Genomic DNA, 23,358 nt, shown 5'->3' on the forward strand with positions numbered 1-23,358 from the left:
GAGTATAAATGCATTTTAGCGGTGGCAGTAAATGGACAGATAAAGTCACAGCAACAGTATTGTTTCGTCCCCGGGACATCCGTCCAGCTGAGCAGCTGTTTCCAGCAGCTGGACTAACGTTAGCTACAGTAAACACACATCACTCCATCATATAGATCAGGTATGCAGATTGTTTTATATTAAACTAACGAGATGATGTCTGTTGTGGGGAGACTGGGGTAACCTGTTTCACATTTACATTGTTACACTATAATGCCCACTGTACCAACAAATTATATACATTTATTTTAGTCTAAAATATAAAATGTGTAATATTTCACTCACTATTGTATATCTGAGCAGGCTGCAAGTTATATACTGTAGATAAACACCTACTATACACTATGTACTGTACATAAAGTAACATCATTTTACCATTTACCATTAACTATGTTTGACACAAAATAAGAGTAGACTACAATAGGAGTTAAAAGAAAAAAAAAAAAGCAAACACCAGGTTACTTAAATGATATATAACACAAATAATGACTTAATTTATAAATTACAGAGCTCTCGTCTGTTGCTATTCAACAACTGGCCGCCAATATCCAAAGCATTAAACACAGCAAACAGCTGCACAACTTCCAGCTTCACTAGAGGACAGCCCGAGCGCCCCCGCCGGCGGGAGCAGCGCTGCCGTCGTAGAAGCAAACGCGTTACAGGGTATTTAACACGGAAGAGCATAATCACACCACGTACCGTTTTGTTCAGAAGAAGCTCGGTTAGTAAGCTAGCGTAACCATTTCTACCTAAACGAAACACAAGTCAAACACCAAGCAATTGTGAGCGTGTAACAAAAAGCGCCCCTGATATCTTTCATGTCACGCTATCCACACACACATTAAATGAATCCCGAGATTACACAGATTCCAGCAATATAACTCCTATCACTATCCGACCAAAACTCACTGGAAAAAACGCCGAAGAAATAAAGAAAAACCTCCGTTTTTACATTAACAACTACAAATTGTGTCTTACCTTTGCTGTTTTTGTAATCAAAAGTTGCGTCTGGCCGCATAAAACCACTAGTAATGGCTACTCCGATGTCTCTGGGTCATTTTGAGCTGATTACAGCCTTTCTGTATCCACTATCCCAGTAGGAAGGACAGAGTGAAGTCGGCCATCGTCTAAGCCTTCCATACGAACACACGGTCTATGTCTCCATCTAGTGGTTGAATCGTAGTACTGACACAGATTCAGTCAAAAGCAATCGATAGCGGAGTTTGTGAGCTTTGATTAGAGGCCTAAAGCGTCCAAATATGGTCCAAATCGACCAATGGTTTCCGGAGATATTGATGCCTATTGCTCAGGTTAGCTGAGATCGTTGCTCAGATTACGTTAGGATTACATTACATTTGATGTAATTACTAATAGCTAATTCGGAATTTTTTCTCCACTAAAACTTCTCTAACTTTGCTCTGCTTCACCTTCTTAGCATCATTTTTGGGACAGGTAATGTTCACATGTTTTATGGTTTACTAGAGGTTTTGGGCTGCAACTGCATAATTTCAAAGGGGATATTTACTATATTACTGTTAAGTTGTTTTTTTTTTTTAGGTGGAAATTAAATCTTTCATTTATTATGTTCCATCTTCATTTACTCTGACCCAGTAACATCTATACTGATGCTTACACCTCTGCACAAATCTCATATGTGTTACCTTTATTATGATATAGAAAGTGTTCATATAAACGTTGTAGTTGCAGAGCTATACTGTATTTATTTTGAGTATGCCATTTTCGAGCAGGGGCCTGAGTCAGAGGCCTAGGGCTTAAGAGGTTAATTAGATCAGACTAGATGTGTTGGACAAATCTAACAATTAATTAACATTTAATCAAAATTGCTGGAGCCTTCAATGGTAAATAACCCGTAACTTTATCCTACAAATCAGAATCATCTTTATTGGCCAAGTATGTTTACACATACAAGCAATTTGACTCCGCTTTAGTGGCTCTCAATGTTCTTACACAGAATAACAACACAACAATTTTCAGAAATATACACAAGGAATGACTATATACAGGTGAAACCGTTTCTGTGAACTGTAAACAGGATTGAAATAGTGTAAAGAAGTGAAGAGTGCGAGGAGTGATGAGATAAATCAATGACGTTACTTCATATACATATATTAGGTGGTTATGTACAGTATATTCAGCCTGTTCATACACCCACCGGGCACACAGGCCAACAGTTAGGAATACAGCCTACAGGACACAATTAAACATCTATCTGCTTGTTATTTTCTTTTAATAATAATGTGTAATTTACTTGCAATTAGTAGGATAAACGTGAACTTGACCAGTGCCAGGCTAACGTTAGCTGACCAACTACCATCTGTAGCAAACCGTTATTTATCTGTCCATCGTTTATGTTTTCACGGTCACTGACTCGTTTTCACTGATTGAACTTTCAACAACAATAATATGAATCTTACCGTTTTTATTCCATCATTTTGAATTCTGATGTTTGTTCTGTCACTCAGAACTATGAGCTAAAGTTGAGCGATGCTCTGTGTTTAGATATTCTGCGCTGTCTGTGTCACGTGATTCATGCAAACAATCCCATTGGCTACTGAGATGTGACAATCTACGAAGAACAACATCTGGTTGATGCAGCTCTCACTGTTTTTTTTTACACCATCGAAATCCACAAACGAAATACAGAATGAATGGGAAGTTTCTTTCTCTCTCTCTAATATTTTCCTCCTACTGAGGAACTTATTTCCAACCACAGATTTACTCTCATCATCACCGCTGACTGACTGTGAACAGTGCCAAACACCAGACTTTCACATGACTTCCCTTTTAACTGGTGGTGCAGCTACACAAAGTAACATCATTTTCTGCCAGGAAGCATCATGCACATGTTGCAGTGTAGCAGCTAAAACACGACTTGAGATAGAAACTGCATTTGGAAATATGATTTGCTCTCTTTGTCTGTACTCCTGTATGAGAGTTTTAAAGTTTGTGTGAGAGAGACTTTATGTATAAGTTCCTACAAAATAGTGTGTTCTCAATGTTTAATAAGACATTATTCATGAATATGCAATGAAAGTCTTGAACTTTTTTCCCATTTGGTTTATAGATTTGAGTTTCACACACGTACCAAAAATATTAAATATTAAATTGGTCTAACATAAAGTTGTCCAATAATTTCAATAACTTCTTACAAATATCAGACCCTTTCGATGGTAGACTAAATTCAAAGTGAAACCAACTGTTCAGTCATTTTAGATTTTAAACATTTTAGTGATTTGTGAAATACAAATGAATCAAATTAAATCTGTAACTTCTATTATGAATTTAAATAACTGGGTACATACAAGATGTACAAGAGGAAAACACAGTCGGTGAACTGACCTCAGAGTCTCCAGTCTACAGTTTGGACTCTCCAATCCAGCAGACAGAATCAATCCTGAGTCCTTCAGGTTGGAGTTTTCACTCAGGTCAAGCTCTCTGAGATGGGAGGGGTTGGACTTCAGAGCTGAGGCCACAACTTCACAGTGAGTCTTTGAGAGTCCACAGTCCTTAAGCCTGTTATTACAAATTATATTACATTTAAATATGTTAAAATCAAACACTTTTATCATAGATATAGACACTATGCATTTTGATGACAAAGCTAATTGTGTTTTGAGGGGTCAGCAGCCCCATATAGTGCATATATGGTAAAATGCTGTCTGTTGTGATAAAATGCTGACTGTCAAAACACAAATCCTTAAGTCCTGAAGTTCTTTTGCTGGATTTGTATTAAAACTAGAAGGATAAACTGTAAAATGTAACATTGTTTATAATTAAACAGAATAACTGTGTTCATAAGTGTCAACACATCAACTACAAAGATTTTCTTGCTCTCAAAGTTTTGGTTACAACTGAAGAACAATTGTTGTGAGAATAACTGGTTTACAATTTTGGCAACAAGCAGCTGTAACACAAGCTGAACACAATTTAATAGTTTGTAAGTTTTACAGTGTGCATGTATGTAAAGGAGGGATGTATGATATGTCAGTGGCTGATATTTTATTGGCCAAGAAATGAGAAAATGTAACTACTGTATTGTAATTGTTTTGGTAATTGAATTTCAGTCAATAATTGTGTCCGATAATGCAGAGCCTTTTTACAGTGACTGTGGACTAGTGACGTCATTGTAAACCTGGTTGTGAACAGGGATTTTTTTAAGGTCAGGTCTTGTGTTGGTACTGGAGCAGACTGAGAGTAACAGAGCAGACATGGTTTTAGAGTAGATTATAGTAGTCTTTTTTAGATTAGATTAGATTAGATTATTTTCATTTTGAACATGTTAAAATAACAAAATAAAATATATCGGCAGCGAAACAAAACAAAACAAAAAACAAAAATAGCAGCAAACTTTCAGTAAGCAACACAAATAATAACCTTTCAATGTTCGAAAAGGGCGTAGGGTGAAGTAAAGAACTTTTCTAGTCCTACCCCCCTTTTTTACTACTTTATCGATCAAATCAAAGCCAAAAAACATTCAAAACAACACGAGAATAAATATAACTTGCAAAGAAACAATAACTACACCACCTCTTTGTTCATTCATTCTATATCTTGTCTATTATTACTCCAAGAAAATTGATTTCAGGCATTCTTTTGATTTGTGCATCATTTATCATGAGTTTCTTGCATGAGTTAATACAGTCTGTACAGTCCTGCCTCTCTTGCCTTTCTCTCCTCTGCTCTCTGTGTTGATGACTCTTTGCAAAAGGCCAGCGTAGCTTACAAACAAAAATAACTTACACTGTTTTAAGATTACCAATACCAGTTACTGTATTGGTATCAGACACAACAATTATCGGTTGTTTTTGGCCCTGAAATTCCACATCGGTGTATCTCTAATGTAAAGTGATTCACACTTTATAGCATGCACTATACATTTACAATACATTTTACTGTAACATTGATATGATTAATGTAATATTGGCTTTATAATATTAATATTTTTGTTTCCCATTCGCTCTCAACGCTGTAAAACATTCCCTTAAAAATGTTTATCTTTCTTACTGGTACAAAGAGTACAACGTTTGGAGACCAAATGGGCTCTTCAGAGTTGGGTACAGAGGCAACAGGAAGTATCTAAAACTTTTTGGACTGAACAGCTGGACATGAGAGATGTGTGTGTTCTGCAGTGATTGATTTATAATGTTGATAATCACATCTAGACTTACACAGCCTTTCTGCAGTTCCTCACAGCTGGGATCAGTCTCAGTCGTCCTTCCTCTGATGTGTTGTACTTCTTCAGGTCAAACTCATCCAGAAGCTCCTCTGACATCTGCAGCATGTAGGCCAGAGCTGAGCAGTAGATATCAGAGAGATTCTTCTCTGATCTGTTCTTTGACTTCAGGAACTTTTGGATCTCCTGATGTACTGAGCAGTCGTTCATCTCCGTCAGACAGTGGAAGATATTGATGCTTCTGTCAGGAGAGATTTTGGTCTTCTTCTTCTTCAGGTTGTTGATGGCTCTCTGGATGATTTCTTGACTGTTCTCTGTCTGACCCAGCAGGCCTCCTAAGAGACTCTGGTTGGACTTCAGAGAGAGGCCATGAAGGAAACGAATAAACAGGTCCAGGTGACCATTTTTACTTCTGAGAGATTTCTCCATGGCTTCCATCAGGAAGTCATCCAGGGATGAGTGACTGTATTTTTTTCCCAGGAAGGCCTCCAGTACCTCTGTGTTGCTGCTGGTGTAACAGTGGTACATGTAGACTGCAGCTAGAAACTCCTGAACGCTCAGATGAACAAAGCTGTAGACTGTTTTCTGGAAGATCACACTCTCTGTTTTGAGGATCTCTGTACAAAATCCTGAGTACACTGAGGCCTCTGTGACATCAAGACCACACTGCTCCAGGTCTTCTTGGTAGAATATGATGTTTCTTTTCTTCAGTTGTTCAAACGCCAGCCTCCCCAGCTTCAGAAGAACTTCCCTGTCTGCCTCTGTCAGCTCCTGTGGCCTCATCTCATGTCCCTCATTATACTTGTGCTTCTTCCTCTTTGTCTGAACCACCAGGAAGTGTGAGTACATGTCAGTCAGGGTCTTGGGCAGCTCTCCTCTCTGGTCTGTAGTCAACATGTGCTCCAGAACTGTAGCAGTGATCCAGCAGAAGACTGGGATGTGACACATGATGTGGAGGCTCCTGGATGTCTTAATGTGTGAGATGATTCTGCTGAAGAGATCTTCATCACTGAATCTCCTCCTGAAGTACTCCTCCTTTTGGGCGTCAGTGAAGCCTCGTACTTCTGTTACCCTGTTAACACATGTAGGAGGGATCTGATTGGCTGCTGCAGGTCGGGAAGTTATCCAGACGAGAGCCGAGGGAAGTAGATTCCCCTTGAAGAGGTTTGTCAACAGCACGTTGACTGATGACTTCTGTGTGACATCAGACATGATCGTCATGTTGTTGAAATCTAATGAAAGTCTGCTTTCATCCAGGCCGTCAAAGATGAACAAAACTTTACAGACAGCGAGCTTCTCTGCTGTGACCTTCTTCAATGTTGGATGGAAATCATGGATCAGCATGAGAAGACTATACTGCTCATCTTTGATCAAGTTCAGCTCCCTGAATGAAAACAGAATCACCAGACCGACATCTTGGTTTTCCAAACCCTCTGCCCAGTCCAGAGTGAATTTCTGCACTGAGAAGGTTTTTCCAACACCAGCGACGCCGCTTGTCAGAACAAACCTGATGTGTCTCTGTTGGTCAGGTAAGACTTTAAAGATGTCGTGACACCTGATTGGAGTGTCATGGAGGGTCTTCATCTTGGAAGCTGTCTCAAGCTGCCTCACCTCATGTTGGGTATTTACCTCTTCACTCTGTCCCTCTGTGATGTAGAGCTCAGTGTAGATGCTGTTGAGGAGGGTTTCACTTCCTGCTTCATCAGTTCCTTCAGTCACATGTTCACATCTCCTCCTCAGACTGATCTTATGTTCATGTAAAACCTCCCAGAGAGCAACATTCACTAAAACAGAGAAAAAAGTGAGACTCAACATCTGACAATTATTCATTATCACCAACACAAATACAATCAGTCTTACTTTGTACAGTGATGGTCTGACTGTCTGTCTGCAGTCCAGATCTTGCCCTGGATCTTTTTCCACACTGAGGACAGGAGAAGTCTCCTGATGAAGCAGACTGGTCCCAGTATGAGTTGATGCACTGTCTGCAGAACCAGTGTCCACAGCTGGTAGAGACTGGATCCTTCAGGACGTCCTCCTGACACAAAGAACAGCAGGAGAGCTGCTCCGCCACAGACACACCACTCCTTCTCTTCCTCATCCTCTCTCTATAAAGACATTTCTTTATCAATAATATGCTTCATTGATTGATTGTTGAAAAATATTAAGATTTGGCCGACACTGTCTAGAAGCTCAGAAAGTCACAGAGAACAGTAAAAGTGTAGCTTCTTCTCTGAAATAATTATTAATTTTATTCAAACTCTCCTGCTTTCATAAACACATATTTAAGTCTTGTAAACTGACATAAAGAGATTCATTTGTCTCTCTGCTGAAAACAACCCTTAACTGTGTTTCTTATCTTATCATTTAGTGATCCGCTTGTAGTTTGCTATTAAGACAAATTCAAAACTTCCTGCAGCTGCTTCACTGTAAAAGCCTTCCATAAAAGAGAGCTGATTATGTCCTTTACTGCTTTACAGTCCCTTTTCGCAGCTTATCTTGGGTTAGTTAGGTTTGACTCTCTTATCTCACCAAAGCCATAAACTATAACCCACATTCCTGAGGACTTTTGTGAAGCCTCCCTGCAAATCTGAGCCAAACCTGGAATTCATGTAAATTCAACGTCTAATCATTATGCAAGTTATATCATGTAAATACAAGAAGAATGGTATGACTTTCATAGTTGTGTGACTATCTTCTACGGAGATATTAAAACTTTGATCTTATGAACTTTTATTAACTTTATACTACATGCAACAATACTGCCTTCCAGTGACAAGAGTCAAATTTCCTTATGTTAAGAGTTGATGAATGTTTGGTAACTATGTATTTGTATTTTAAAACACCTAAGTGTTTAACTTTTGATCTAGTAGTTGTATTGAAAGAGTGAATTTTCAGTAGTAATAGGAATGTAAAGATATAATATTTGAAGGATTTCAGTTTAAAGTTTTCTTTTATTGTTAAACAACAGTCACAATGAATGCTTTTATATTATGAAGTAAGAGTTATGTTGAGCTTATATTTAAATACGTTTCTGAAAGTAACCGAATCACATATGTGTTTCCTTACTGTAGTTCCTTTCACTATAGTATTAAACTTTATTTCAGTGTAGATGGTTTGAGACATGTAAATATTTTGAGACAGTTGAATCAGTGAAGGTTGTATGCTTAAACATCATCAAGTATCAGTATGAAAGTTAATGTTTGTTATGTTATTTAGAAGAGCTGACTTATTATGAAACGTATGTAAACTGCTTCACTGTTTTCTTGAATAGTTTTACAAATATGATACAAGCTGACAGTAAATGTTCAGACCCAGTGACTTTGAAGTGTGATTTTTGCATGTAAAAACTCAGAATTAGACTTTCCCCAAAAATCCCTTTATTTCAGAAGAAGCAGACTGCAAAACCTCCAAGAACTCGAGGAAAATTCTTAAGACATCTCTTTCATTTGTTCTCCAACCAAGTATATGTATATTCAATCTTTTACTGAAACAAGTTTAGTTTGTTTTTGTTTTATTTGGAACATTAAGTCTCATATTTCCAGATACAGTAATTTAATTTTGAAGTAAACACATACAGTATTTTATTTTTAAGTAAATGCTACTGAGGATTTGAGCGTAGTCAGATTAAACTTTATTCGACACTCAACTCAAGTTACTACAAGCCAACCAAAGTCTGAATCCTCAACTTAATCTCCTGAAGAAGAAAACAACGCTTTAAACTGGACCTCTACCTGCTTTCTGACAGCAATACTGCAAACTAGAAGTTAAGCCGTCCTGAAGACTCTTTCAGAGCAGCCTGGAACAGCTTGACTCCCTTTTACTGGTGTTAAACACCTCTGCATCTACAAAGACGCACCCACAGTCCAAAGCCTGATCTAGGCTCTTTAACTGCCAAACAACGCTGGTGATGCTGCACCAACTAATGTTGGACCTGCCGAGATGACGTCTCTAGCACGACTAAACACCTCAACAGTAAGGCATAACATGGCTTTGTGATCAAGAGTTGATGTAGAAGAATGTTAAAATTAAAAGATAATTTCTTTAGAGCTAATAATACATGGTTGTTTGTCCATTTGAGCTGCAGTAAACAGAGGTCACTGTTTGGGACAAGAACTTACGATTATGAGACTGATTCATTGATTACACTGAACAAGTGTTAGTGCTTCCTCCTGGCACTAACAAATCCTAACCAAACAGGAGGTGGTACCCACAATAACGAGGTAATTAAATAATAAAGCATTAATACTCCTACAGCCGACACTGTCTAGAAGCTAAGACAGTCACAGAGAACAGTATAAGTGTGTTTTATTTAAACTCTCCTGCTTTCATAAATACATATTTAAATTTTGTAAACTGACAAGTATCAGTATGAAAGTTAATGTTTGTTATGTTATTTAGAAGACAGTCACAGAGAACAGTATACGTGTGTTTTATTTAAACTCTCCTGCCTTCATAAATACATATTTAACTGACATCAAGAGATTTATTTGTCTCTCTGCTGAAAACAACCCTTAACTGTGTTTCTTATCTGGCTGTCTTATTAAACATTTCGTGATCTGCTTGTAGTTTGCTATTAACACAAACTCAACACTTCCTGCAGCTGCTTCACTGTAAAAGCCTTCCATTAAAGAGAGATGATTATGTACTTTACTGCTTAACAGTCCCTTTGGGTAGCTTATCTTGGGTTAGTTAGGTTTGAATTGAGGTTAGAAGTGGTCTAAAACTTGTGGTAGACCAGCAGTCTAAGATACACAGCATGTAACAGTGTGTTTCATGCATTAGTAAGGTCCACTTACTAATGATTCAGAGCTTTCAACTGCAAGCTCCAAAAGATTAAGTAGACCTTTGAGCTTAATTTTCTTCACCATATTTTATATAAGCAGTTAGCTAAAGAGAAAACTCAAACACACATAATCAAGGTGAGCAAAGCAAAGCATTTCCAAAAATAACCTTTTCACCACATAATGCACTATTATGATATGCACTGATTCAACATGACATCTGGTAGCTTATAACAGCTGACCTGAACTATATTTTGAGTAAAAACATGAGAAAATTAATTACAAATGTGGAACACATTCTTTCAGGTTTTGAATAGATGCAGATCTTTACAGTGACTTCAACGTCAGGGCAAAGATGTCTGAATATCTTCTTGAAGTGTAAATTCTGACATGGAGGTTCTCAGGTTGCTACAGAAATACCATCTGTAGTTTCTGGCTATGAAACGCAGATTAAGATCCATCTTAGTTTGAAACAGTGTCTATAATAATAGTTCTGCATCATGAATAAAAGTATAAATAATACTTTATTCCAACATGGCTCTGTGTTTGATGGCTCTATGGAGTAGGCGGTGCTACACAAGTGGATCATTAATGCAGCAATACATTTAGCCATTAGTCAATCAGTTTACAGCAGAAACAGTCTCTTACTTTGTGTCTGAGGGTCCAGGTTCATTACTGAAGTTCGGAGGTTGATGGTTGGACCGGTCACTCTTCATAGACAGACAGTCCGATGCTGGAGACTCTGCTCTCTGTCTGTGGTCTGTCTGACCTCTGTAACACCACCAAGATGTTTTTATTCATATCATGTGAATCCTTGATAAATTCTCTGATGACAAAGCCATTGAAGGAGCTCTAAATACACAAACTGCTGCTCCTGCAGATATTAAGTCGCAGATTAGATCACAGCTTTTCTAAATGACTGACAGCTGTCACAGATACTAAGGGGAAGATGGGACAAATGATTTGAATGTGTGTTAAATTTTAGATAGCAAATAAATATTAGTAGAAATTTTAATGTACAAACACAAAATCAACCATAGGGAACAGAAAACATAATGTCATTGGCAGAGGTAATTAAAATTAATTGGTATGCGTCAGAGGGAGCGGTAGCCATGGTATCGCTGCTGGAGGTCAGTTGACACAGCTCTGAATTTTCAGGATTATCGGACACTGTGTGAATGGGTAAAATTTCCTGTGTGCAGTACGTGGCATCCCAAGTCTCTTAAATTGCATCCATGTGTCCCTCACTTGCATCCTTTCTTTGCATCTCAGTCCCTTCCACCTTGGATGCAAGGAAAGATGCAAGGAAACCAAGTGAGGAGAGAGGAAACGAGGAAATATGTTTTTAAACACATGGGACATCCTTTCATCTGAAGCGTCACATGAAGCGACGCCTGTTTCTGATAACAGCTGGATCAGCTGTCATTCGACTGTCATAGCTGTGGCGATTTTTCATGGAGTTTGTGTCTGCACACATGTGCACTGTGATAATACTAATAAAGGTGAACAGTTATCACTGCCAGAGCAGCTGTTTTCTCTCTGCAGCCTGTTAGCTGTTTAACAAACACCTGCACATGAATAACAACCTGCATTCAGTATTTATACTGTGTCCTGCTCAGAGGCACATGAACCATTTCTACTGGCAGAATGCGTTCATATTATTTATTAATTGTTTGAGTCTGTATTTATTGATATTCTGATTGTGAATTCATTATTTAATAAACCAGAATATGATTAGGGTGTCTTTTGAACACTGGAAATTGTTTATTTGGGTAAATATTTCAGGGAAAATTTAAATTATGTAACTCATATCAAACCCGATGCTAAGGAATTTTCAGCCTTGCATGTGACTGAATGGATATGACGACAAAAGAGCCCAATCACTATAAAACATGTAATTTCCCACCACTTCTAACAAATGTGGAAAGTTTCATGAATTTTCGAGCCCAACTTTGAGCCCAAGACCCCATGAAGAGCACCGGGCTTTGAAGCCAGTTTGACACAACGGCCAAACCGCATTATTATAACTTCCAGGTCTGTCATTTGATGCACATTAGCCCAAAAAGCATTTTTCACAAGTTTTTCACACAATCATGGGAAAAGGCTTAACCAGAAGTAGCTGGAAGTAGCCGGCTAGGCTGGGGGAAGTCTCTGGTGCTCATGCTCTAAGGGCCCCACAGATGGAGAAGATCTGTGTAATTTTATACCCGGAATTCAAACTTTTTAGGCCTCATGCATGGATGTATAAAGAGAACTGGATACAGCGTCAGAGACGGGGCCCTGTTCATTCCTATGGAAGTTGTGGCAAATGAAGCTAAAACATTTGACTTCCGGGTATAAAATAACTGCACTTTGGAAACTGCTGGTGACGCCCAAATACTATAAAAGATATAAATTTCCCCTCACTTCTGACGCATGTGCAAAGTTTTGTGAGTTTTCAAGCACCTTTAGCTCCTCAAAAATGTGATTCATTGCAGAGAAAAAGAAGAATTGCTTCAGATACAATAGGCCTTCGCACCACTCTGACCTAATAATCTCTACAAAAACAACAGGTTCCTCACACTTTCAGTGCCAGGGCCCTAATGAGTCATATAAATGAATAAGTAGCAGCTCTCTTACTTTGTGTTTGATGGTCCAGGTTCATTACTGAAGGTCGTTAAATGATTGTTGTACTGGTCACTCTTCATAGACAGAACGTTGGATACTGGAGGCTCTGCTCTGCCCTCCTCTTCCTCCACATGAGCACTCATCTTGTGGACTTCAGTCAGTCTGAGAGGTAAACCAGTAACACTGACTGTGAGATTAGAAAGCAAGATTCAAGAGAAACAAATTACTCAGACAAGTTCTTATCTCCCTGTTTTATTTCCTCTCTTTATATCCACGCAAGTTCATTCTAACTCTTCTCCCCTCTACAGTCCTCAGGGAGGAAACTGAGACTTTCATAGTAAAATAAGAATGTTTTATTAACACTCACCCTGCGTCAGACGTCAGTTTTTATCCATCTGCTCTGCTCCGTTGAAGACTTTCAGTTCCAGTACTGCCATCTACAAGAAATCACACAATCCTGTCAACATTGACCCTTTAAAATACAGTTTGGAGTGTAACTTCCAGTCATTACCATGTAATTTACCAGAACTTGCAGTGTTATATAACTTTTTTCTTTTGAATTTTGCCTTCATTTGTTAGTCTAGGACAGGTCTTCACACTGAGTTGCTGAGTTCAGTGTCATCCTCAAGGGAACATCAATAGTAAATGTTAAATAAAATTTGTCTTATCAGATGTGTTGTGAGGATAAAACTTAGCCTACTTTTAATCTTTGGAAATTATTTCTAGTGTTTCTACATCTTCTTTTTCTGTTGTATGATTACAGGCTCGTTTACATTTTCACTTGGTTGAATATGACTTTTTGCTGTTCCTAAAACAGAAGTTTTCTGCAGGTACTTGGTATCAGCGTTTCATCTCATATCATATTAAGTACTTTATTCATGGTTCTGATGATGTCGCTCATAATTACCAACCCCTCCTTTTTCACACACTTTGTTTATTCTATTCATAAACGTTGCTGTTCTTGGGGGCATGTGTCTGTTTTAATGCCAGTTTCGTCCTACATTCGAATACACATTTTCACAATTTCATCATTAGACTTCAGGGGTTTCTTATGTTTTTTCACAGTGCTGTCAAGTCTTTTTTCCCTTGGTTTTACCTGCATAACCACATAGAAATTTGTTTTGGGCTCTGAGTGCTTCGAAAACACAGGTGACCTACACTCAACACTGTACCTGAACGCCTCCTGTGTAAACGGGGAATCTATGCTGAGTCTCTATCACGGTTTGATGTCATTTATGGTCGCTCTAGCTTCTCTGTCCTCTCCTCTGCTCTATTTGTTGGTGTTTGTGTTTAGCTTAGTTATTATTGTGTATTAAAATGTGTTAAATTCCTGTAAATTTAGCTACTGGATGAAACAGCCCCTCCTCTCAACCAGCAGCAGAGGGAGGAGGAGGAGGAGGACAGGATGAAGATACTGACTGATGTCTGTGTTCTTCATTCTTTTTAAACTTCACGCAGTATTTTAATGTCAGGAATATTATTTATTTTATTGACATTTTTTTTATTTCTTTCAAGTGAGATATTATTGAATTTATATAGTGACTTTGCTGAGTGTTCTGAATTTATTCTTTCTTTAATAATTCAAAAATCCCCAATTCTTTGGTAATGAAAAAGAACCATTAAGAGTATTGATAAATACTCTTATTTCATTCCACCAGTGCAGTCAACAAAGCAACATAACTCATCACTATAACGACCATCTCTACCGTTATCAGATCAGAAATGCTGTGTAACCTTCATGATTTCTGTATAAACTTGAATGGCCAACAATATTTTACACCAGTTTTAGAACATTTTACACTTCAACAGAAAGCAAACTTGAACACCAACATGCTGTATGACAAAGCAGTATAGTAACATGTTCAGCTATATTGTAACCAAGACCAAAGTGTGGAAACAACAGGTAAATAAAAGGCAGAGCCTCCATTTTAATCCAGTTCAGGTAGAGATAGTCATTCATGTGAATGTGGACGCTGCACATTTATCTTTAACAAAAAGAACCAGAGTCAAAGAAAAGTGTCAATAAGTTCAAACAATGAAGTTTTATTCAGTGTCGTCCATTAATTCATCATTTACCAGACTTACATTTCCTTAATGATGATAAAGTGGAATCTGACTGTGTATCAGGCTGCAGCTACATTACATTTTAAATATATTAGTTCAGCTTTAATCTGACGGGGATAAAACACAGGTAGGCAGCAACTGAAGATGAAAAATATAGTTCAAGATTTAAAGAATATATAGATCAAAGACATAGAGACATGACTGTAAACTCAGTCTGATCCAGTAATAATGTGTTTGGTGATTTGCACTTGAAAAGGCGTTGAGGTTAAAATACAGCAGATTTTAAATGTTTAGACGTCTATTTGTATCTTGTCTCAACAGCATTCAGTGACTTTATTTCAGCTACTTCAACAAATGTAGTAAATTTAAACATTGTCACTGAAATGCTGTTAAAACACGTTCAGACTATGCTCCCTATTTAAAAAAACTCACTTTCAAACTACATTCTGCAGCTGCACCATGATCCTGCTCACTTTAAAATTTTAATATATAATCTCCAATATTATAAGAATGATGTTCCATCAGTGCAACCAATCACATCATGAGTGATAGAGATAATTATAAAGCTTCATACCCATTTTAAAAAAATTAAACTGAGATTACACATTATGTGCAGTAAACATTTCAGTGCAGGAGCTGCTCTGATAAACTGACAGCTGTCTTGTGTCACAGTGTTATAACAGAAGGACATGCAGAGGTTTGATTCTGAGCTGAGGCTGAATTCACGCTGTGTAATATTTGAATGTGAGAGAAAAAAAAACGCTGTTAAAAGAAAGACTGATGTGCATTAAAACGGTAACTCGAGTAACTAAACCAATATCCTACAAGGATTTTGATTCTGACATACAGTAAAACTCTGCTACTGAATGCGCATTTATACAGACTGAATGAACGAGGAAATCAAACAGCGTGTCTGACAGAGAGAAACTCAGGGTTTGTCAGTTACTGCGGTAACTGATCCACAGTTTAAGCTAGCTTAAGTTAGCTATCTGAGTTTCCCTCATCTCACTAAACCCGCTTTCTGAAACAGGCCCCTGGTTGTCTGGACAGCCACTGTTAGGCTCAGTGAAGCCAGATACCGAAAATATATTCTGGGTATGTTGAACTTGCTTTCGTAGTACAGGTCTTTCAGCGAGGGCTACGTGAGAAAGAGTTCGACACAACACCGGAAATACCACACAAACAAGTTATCTACCCGTTTTATTTCCTTTCTTTATAGCCACAGAAGTTCATTCTGACTCTTCTCCCCTCTACAGTCCTCAGAGAAGAAACTGACTGAGACTTTCATGGTAAATAAGAATGTTTTATTTACACTCACCCTGCGTCAGACGTCAGTTTTTATCCATTTGCTCTGCTCCGTTGAACTATTTAGTTTCACTTCTGCTACCTGTAAGAAATCACCTGAGGAGGCGGAGAGACCTCAAAACTCCTCCTTTAATTCATCCAGTAGTTGCTGAGTTCAGTGTCATGCTCAAGGAAACATCAATAGTAAATGTTAAATAAAATTTGTCTTAACAAGTGTGTGTTGGGATTTAAACTGGTAACGTTGTAGTAAATATAAAAAAACAAAACAACTGGTACAACTGAGGCACTTTGAAGGACAAAGAATTTTTTGAGACATCCGGTCAGATGTAGGACATGCTTGAAGGACTACATCTCCCAGCTGGCCTGGAGGAGTATATTGCAGAGTCAAAAGACCATTTGTGCTGCTAGATTCTGACCAGAAGGTTACTTGAAAAGGGGAAGAAGCTTCAACTGCATATGCCAGGTTATCTTAAAACATCTAAAACATTTCATCATAAGCACTGCACACCCACACAGGTGTTCAGTTTCTACTTGATTAGATCTGCTCAGGTTGAATGTGGATGGAGGTGTGCTGGCAATTACGTGAGGTCTCAAAACTTCAACGGCAGAGTCAGAGAGATATCAATCAATCTCAATCTGTACATACATGCTCACACAAGTCTATTCAGCCACAATAAGTGGAATCACATGTCTGAGTCCGGCAAGACCTTTAACCCAACTGAAAGCAGACCAAAGAAAATATAAAACTTGCACATTTACACATGAATTTAATAAAAAACAGTTTACAATCATTTTTAAAGGACAAATATAACTGTTTGCTTTGACAGTCCAACATTATTATTCTCCATTTGTGACGATGTTGTTGGAATGAGGTCAGGCCTACAGCATCATCTCTGCATCCTCCACAGAGGCCTCGCTCATCTCCTCAGACAGCTCCTCTTCATCCTCCTCCTCGACCCCCTCATCCTCCTCAGCTGCTCTCTTCATGCCCCTCTGCTTGGACAGGGCCACGGCATAACGAATGTTGTACATGTTAAAGTCACACCTGAACACAGAAAATACACATGCAAAATTACTGACTTAACATGAATCGGTTTGAATTTGGGTTTCGAGATTCTCTGTGGACACTTGTACTGTAACATGACGGCATTCAAGGAACAGAAAGAGGAAAATGTATAAAAAAACAATTTATTAAATGTTTTGACATTGCTAAAGATCTTTATAAGTGTAGGAAAATTGTGCAAATGTAAAATATTGACACTTACAGTTTGGACATATTGTCAAAGTGTCTCTGGATGCTCTTCTGCAGCGCCTGCAGGGTGGGCAGTACGGCTCCTGACCTGCACAGCAAACATCATCAAGTAGAGTCAATCAATCAAGTTTACTTAAAATCTTGTGCCAAAGATCTTGTGCCATATTATAATTTAAAACAGATGAATAAAAACTAATAAAGGACTGGAAACAGACCTGTTCTTGAGTTTCTGTCCGTGCAGCATGAGCAGGCTCTGGGCCCAGGTCATGTAGAACTGCAGGTGACCCGACTTCTCCAAGCACGCCGCCACAAAGCCCAGCAACTTCTCAACGTAAATGTCCGGAAGAGAACCACAAACCACTCGGACTGGAAAACACACACACACACCCAATCCATATTGTACAAGGATTTTAAGCTTCAAATACACAGTAACATTATTTTACATTTAACTACGACACCAGGAGGCGCTGCGTTGTGGGAAAGATGGTCACTCACTCTGATCATGCGGCACCGTTTCCAGCACTTCCTGCTTGAGGGCTTTTTCATTGAGTCTGAACGCCAGAACGATGGCCGACGCCCAATCCTGGAGCCGCAGCTGCTTGCGTATGCTGGCCGGCGTCACGTCAAGGTCGAGGTCATAGGGGTCAAAGACTAGAGATCCATCAAGGGAGTAGACCAGCAGGCCCTCGGTGGTGGTGGCGGCCCAGCTACGACCTGAGAGAAGGAAGAGGGAACTACTTTATTTACCAGCTGACAGCAGACATTCCCCTCAAAGGCTCAATCGTCTTCTTAACGTGAAAATAAATAAAATTTTAAGTGTGTAATGTGAACACTATGTGTTTTTATTTCCTTGATGTTTATAAATCCTTTAGTTTCCCCCCTCATCTAAATTCCTGAGCTTCTTCAACTTAATTTTAGACCATATTTGAAGATTTTTGTTGATGCACATTATGTTTTATTGTGAGAGCTGCTAGGCAACTTTATGATTGTACCTAGAAGTATGATGGGTGACCAGGCCAAAAATTAAAATATTTGGACTGTTTTTGCTGAATTAAAATGTTCAGAACTAACAAACATTTCGAAAACTGTAAGGAAAGCCATCCAATTTTATAACATATAATTTTTTTCTTCTCGGTCAGATTTTACCCCTGAATATTTGTTCAAAACACTTGGTGATGCCAATTTCTCTGCATGGGGGGGGGGGGGATAACTCTCACTTGTAATTCTGTTACCTACCAATAGGGGAGAAACGCAGCGAGCTGACTCTGATGTCTGGCTTGAAGTGTCGGGAACTCATATCACCTTTAAAGAGACACACAGAGAGAAAACAACAGTGAGCACAGGGAGTGAAGTGATGCAACATCAGAGATTGAGGGAACACGATCTGAAGACCTTAAGCAACAACGAAGTGTCTTTAATTGAACACTTTGTTGAAAATATGTCTATTTAAGGAGAAAAAACAAAGTGACTAACAAATAAACCACTGCTGTTGGGTGAAAAAGATAAGTAATAATAATGATACTTATAATAAAGACAATGATTGTTTTTCTTTATGAAAGCTCGTCTGACTGTTGAAGGACACTTCGCACCTCTCCTGACTCCAGGGAGGCTGATGTTGACGCTGTCTCCGTCTCCAGCTCCCTCATCCGCCAGCGCCAGGCTGCCGAACTCTGTCATCTTCCGTCGGTCCAGGAACTCCTGAAGGCAAAACAGGACCACAGTCTCTGGTCATGTACATTTGCAACTGAAAAATATTCTTCTATCTTTTTAAATTACATTTTTTTTTTACCAGGATACTATCTATTTCTACATTTGAAAGCACTAACAAGTCCTTCTAACTGAACAAAGTTTCAGATTTCATGATGCATTGCTCTAAAAGCTGTGGCTGAGCTGAATGTGAGGCCTTACCTCCATGGCATCGAAGGACAGGTTGCAAGAGATCTCAAACTTCTTCATGAGCATCTGCTCGTTGACGTTGTAGATGCAGACAAACTTGGACTGGCCTCCTGCCAAAACAGACTCCCCATCCGCAGAGTAGCACAGCGACGTGAAGGACCTGATAGACAGCAAAGATGACACATACCCTGAATCATAAATCCTACAAATGAAACATTTCCTCTATGGTTGGGACCAGAGGAAATAAACTGTGAGAGAACTGCAGTCAGAGGGTGTGATCCTGCCCACTCACTTGCCCTTGGCTGACTGCTTGGCTGTGATTTTATCGGTCTCTTTGCGGCCCATCTGCAGGTCGTGGCGTCCAGCCACCGAGCTGCTTTGTGTGGCTGTGTGGGGGTTCCAGAAAGAGATCTCACCGTTCAGAGTGGCCACGGCCAACTCTTGACCGTCAGGGCGGTAAGTCACTGACAGGCCTGAGAAAAACATGGAAAGAAGTGTGTGTTTGGTCACTTTAAGCAGAGTTACTCCACATTATTCTGAATAGCTTTAGTCTTTGTGTTAATTATTTCAAAACATAAAGAGCCTTGAAATTCTTAAAATAAGTTTTCTACAAATGCACAGGAATCATAAACAGAACCTGAGAAAAAAATGTTTACATTATAACCATTTTAAAGAATAATTTAAATCTTTACAAATTCATGTGCTTCAACCAATCATTATTTACCATCAGAGGTTAGGGGAAGTGTTTCCTTGACCTGCCAGCTGTCCATCATGTCCCACAGCCGGATGGTGCGATCCCATGAGGCGCTGGCCAGGATGGACTGGACTGGACTGAAACACAGGCAGCTGACTGGACCCTCGTGGCCCCCAAGGACCTAGTCAACCACAGGGAGGAAGGAGACGAGGCCAATAAGAACATGTTTAAACCTAAGCCAAGTTTTTTTTATTGCATTTCACTGAAATAATGTCATTATGTGCCTACCTCCAGCAGTCTGCCTGTCTGCATGGACCAGAGAAAGATCTCAAAGGAATCCTGGGCTCCTGCGCTCACCAGCTCTCCACTGACATCTACTGCGAGGGAGGAGAACTGCGCAGGCCGAGGCGACGTGAACGTCCGGAAGTTTCGGTATCTGTAATGAATAAATGCAAACACAAACTCCTTCATACATACGCTGCTAAGTTACGGATTCATATATTACATCCTCATGCTCATTCTCCATCTCTATCAAACTTTGGAAGCGAACCAGCTTCACTGTAAGTTCACCTGTGCAGGTCGAACGCTCGGACTGTCCCGTCCAGAGAAGCGCTGACGATGATGAAGCCACTGGAGGTGAAGGTGACGTTGGTGACGCTGCTGGTGTGCGCTGTGAAGGTGACGAAGCAAAGGCCACTGTTGGTGTTCCACACTTTGACCTGCGGAATGAATGAATGAATGAAACCACAGTCTGATGTCAGATACAAACACACTGAAATCAAAGCACAGGGTTGTTTTTTTTGGTTTTAAAATACAATGAAAGCAATTTAAAGTCTGGTGAAGTTACATGAAAATTAAAATGTTGAATCATCTATGACATCAGTGTAGCTGCAAAAAATACATAACTGTCTGTCAAAAGACAAGACTGACTGAAACATTTCTCTATTCTTGTTTGAGAGTTTTCATCCTCACAGATTCAAACACAATGGAAATTAAGTCACTTATTTTGATTTTTTGACATTTTTACATGAGTCCTGGTGTTTTTCATGCTCATTTTTAGCCTAGCAACAAACTAACTTTTCCTTTTCCAGGTTTCAATATGGTTTATTATTGAAGCTGAGAAAAAAAACTGTGACCTACCTTGAAATATTCTTCATGTAACTTACGTCTTGTGGTTTTTATTCCACAAGAATGTCATGAGAGCTTCTTAACAACAAAAAAGTGTGGATATATGTAAAACGAAATGAAACAATCATTTATTTCTAGACTTGTATTTTTATTTCTTTTTTCCAAGCTCTTACAATCATTATATTATTTCTCCCTTTTTTCAACAACTGCATATAAATTGAGAAAAATGCTGCATTTGGAAGATGTGGAGCACTCACTTAGCCATCGTCGCCTCCTGTTACGATGTACTGTCCATCAGGTGAGTAAGCCAGCGAGGCCACATTGTTAAAGTGTCCCTGCTGCTTGAAGACGTACAACTCGCTCTGCCGCTCCCACACCAGCAGCTGACCCATCCCTGAAACACACAAATATCCACAAATATCCCAGAACAATAAAACACTTCTATTTTAAATTTTACCAGCACTGGTATGCTGCCCAAGAGGCTTAACTGTTTCCTGTTTTGAAAATGAGATCTAATCATTTCATTTGGAGAGAAATAGCCTCTTGTGTGCTGTAGACTGTGAATGTATTATTCTACAGTATTATTGTGTGAGAGGATGTGGACAGATCTATGGGTGTGGCAGGAATCACTCCAGGGTGTCTGATCAGAACATTAATTTTGTGGTGTTCAGGTGAGAGTGTGGAAAAAAGGAGATGCAGAGTCCAGGTCTAAGGTTTAGGCTGTTTATCTAAAGGTGTGTGATTCTGTAACAATAAACACACAGTACAGACTGATTAGCGATCGAAAATCTAGCATATCAACCTAAACTAGACAGACATCTATATAAATAAAATATTAGCTAATATAAAATATTAGCAGACAGCGGATTAGCAAACTGCACAACATATGAATGAGTCACTGTAACAGTTACTAATAAACAAGCATTCAGTGTATAAGGATATAAAAATATAAAAATAATGAAATGCACTGAAATGATAGTCTGAATACAGTTACACAACTCTCTCAGACTATTACAAGCTAGCAGCTAACTCTGAATCACGTCATGTAAACAGACAGAAAAACCACAACTAACTCTATAAAATACACTCGTGACTAAATATAAACACTAACTGCGTGTAACATAAACATGAGCGAATATTAAACTCACGTTGACGCACACACTCAGAGAAATGTCCGTTAGACGTCACCGTGACTCGAGGTAGGATCAGCTCTGACGTCACCTGCAGGTCTCACAATTATGTTTTCAATAACTTTGGATCCCATATGGCCTGATCAAATAGTACATTAAACGTTTCAAAATATATCAGAATTTCTACATAATCCATCTGGGTTCCCTTCATATTCTAACAGAGAATGCAAATGTGTTTCATGCTAAAAGTCACATGGCTAACATTAATAATGAACACATTCATATACAGTAATAATTCATTTCATGCTTTACTAATATTGACATGAATGGGTGATTTCAAAAGATATTGATGTACATATTTCTCTCCTCTGACCATGCTGGTCCATCTGTTTCTCTTTTTGTTCCCTTTAATCCACTGATGTTTTATTGCTGTGCTATCTGCCATGGCTACTATGTACAGTATGAGCATTTCTTTCTTTCCACAGGATTTAATAAGCTGTTGCAACATATACTGTATATGTGCAAAGCCACACACACACTAACACTTTATTTACAATTTCCTTACACAATAAAAACTGTAACTGAAATGTAAGTTATATTAACAGACAGGGAACCCAAATTAACTCACTATGACAACGCTAAACATGTTTATGGTCCGTAATGTAATACAGGGAATGATGAGTACCATAGTTTGTGAATGTATGTGTGCGTTTATGAATTGAATTACGACAATGATGAGGTCTTTTTGAGTTTGTGCACGTTTTCGTGTGTAAACAGTACTGTTCAAAAGTTTTAGGCATTAAAAATAAAGTGAGAATGCTTACAAAAATATTGCTATAAATTGTTTTAATTTATCAATTAACACCGTACAAACCTGAGTAAACAGCAGAAACCTAAATGAAATCAATATTTGTTGTGAGCAGCTTTGCCTTTAAAACAGCAGCAGTTCTCCTCGGTACACCTTAACACAGTTTTTCATGGTAACTTGCAGGTAGGTTGTAGCTGCTTGCGTATAAAGGCAGTTTAGGTTTGTTTTATTTCACTGTTGCTGCTCTCTTATTTGGTAAGTGTTGGTTCTTGTTAAGTTTGGGTTTTTTTTAATGCATTTATTGGTTTTGTCTTGTTCAATTAGTTGTTCTTTTTAATCATACTATGGTCAATTTAGAAACATACATGTTATTATGTGTGTGTCACTTTGTTGATTGACTAATTATCAGCCAATTCCACTTGCCAGAGATCAATTGTTTTTATTGACACACTGACTC

At 38.7% G+C, this 23,358-nt stretch overlaps 2 protein-coding genes and 1 pseudogene across 3 annotated transcripts in view; all 3 read right to left on the reverse strand.

Moving 5' to 3' along the window:
* The window catches only part of LOC122976030 (protein NLRC3-like), a 165,428-nt gene extending 146,203 nt beyond the window's left edge, over window positions 1-19,225 (reverse strand). Inside the window, exons 1-2 of the mRNA XM_044344277.1 lie at window positions 19,154-19,225; window positions 12,992-13,061 (exon numbers count right to left, since the gene is read on the reverse strand). The gene's annotated coding sequence lies outside the window, so the exon portion shown is untranslated. The remainder of the gene's footprint in view (window positions 1-12,991; window positions 13,062-19,153) is intronic.
* On the reverse strand, window positions 3,283-7,885 carry LOC122976031 (protein NLRC3-like). 2 transcript variants are annotated; one of them, XM_044344278.1, is made up of 3 exons: window positions 7,094-7,885; window positions 5,229-7,017; window positions 3,283-3,573 (listed from the first exon to the last, which is right to left on the reverse strand). In XM_044344278.1, the coding sequence occupies exons 1-3, from the start codon at window positions 7,332-7,334 to the stop codon at window positions 3,312-3,314; spliced, it is 2,292 nt and encodes a 763-aa protein (XP_044200213.1). In that variant the 5' UTR covers window positions 7,335-7,885; the 3' UTR covers window positions 3,283-3,311. The 2 variants fall into 2 exon arrangements, with proteins under 2 accessions (XP_044200213.1, XP_044200214.1); XM_044344279.1 differs by lacking the exon at window positions 3,283-3,573 and having other exon boundaries at window positions 5,225-7,017; window positions 7,094-7,434.
* Window positions 16,735-22,191, reverse strand: LOC122976032 (annotated as a pseudogene).
* Between the last annotated feature and the right edge of the window lie 1,167 nt (window positions 22,192-23,358).

The sequence above is a fragment of the Thunnus albacares genome, chromosome 24 (assembly GCF_914725855.1).
Source record: "Thunnus albacares chromosome 24, fThuAlb1.1, whole genome shotgun sequence".
Lineage (NCBI taxonomy): Eukaryota > Metazoa > Chordata > Actinopteri > Scombriformes > Scombridae > Thunnus > Thunnus albacares.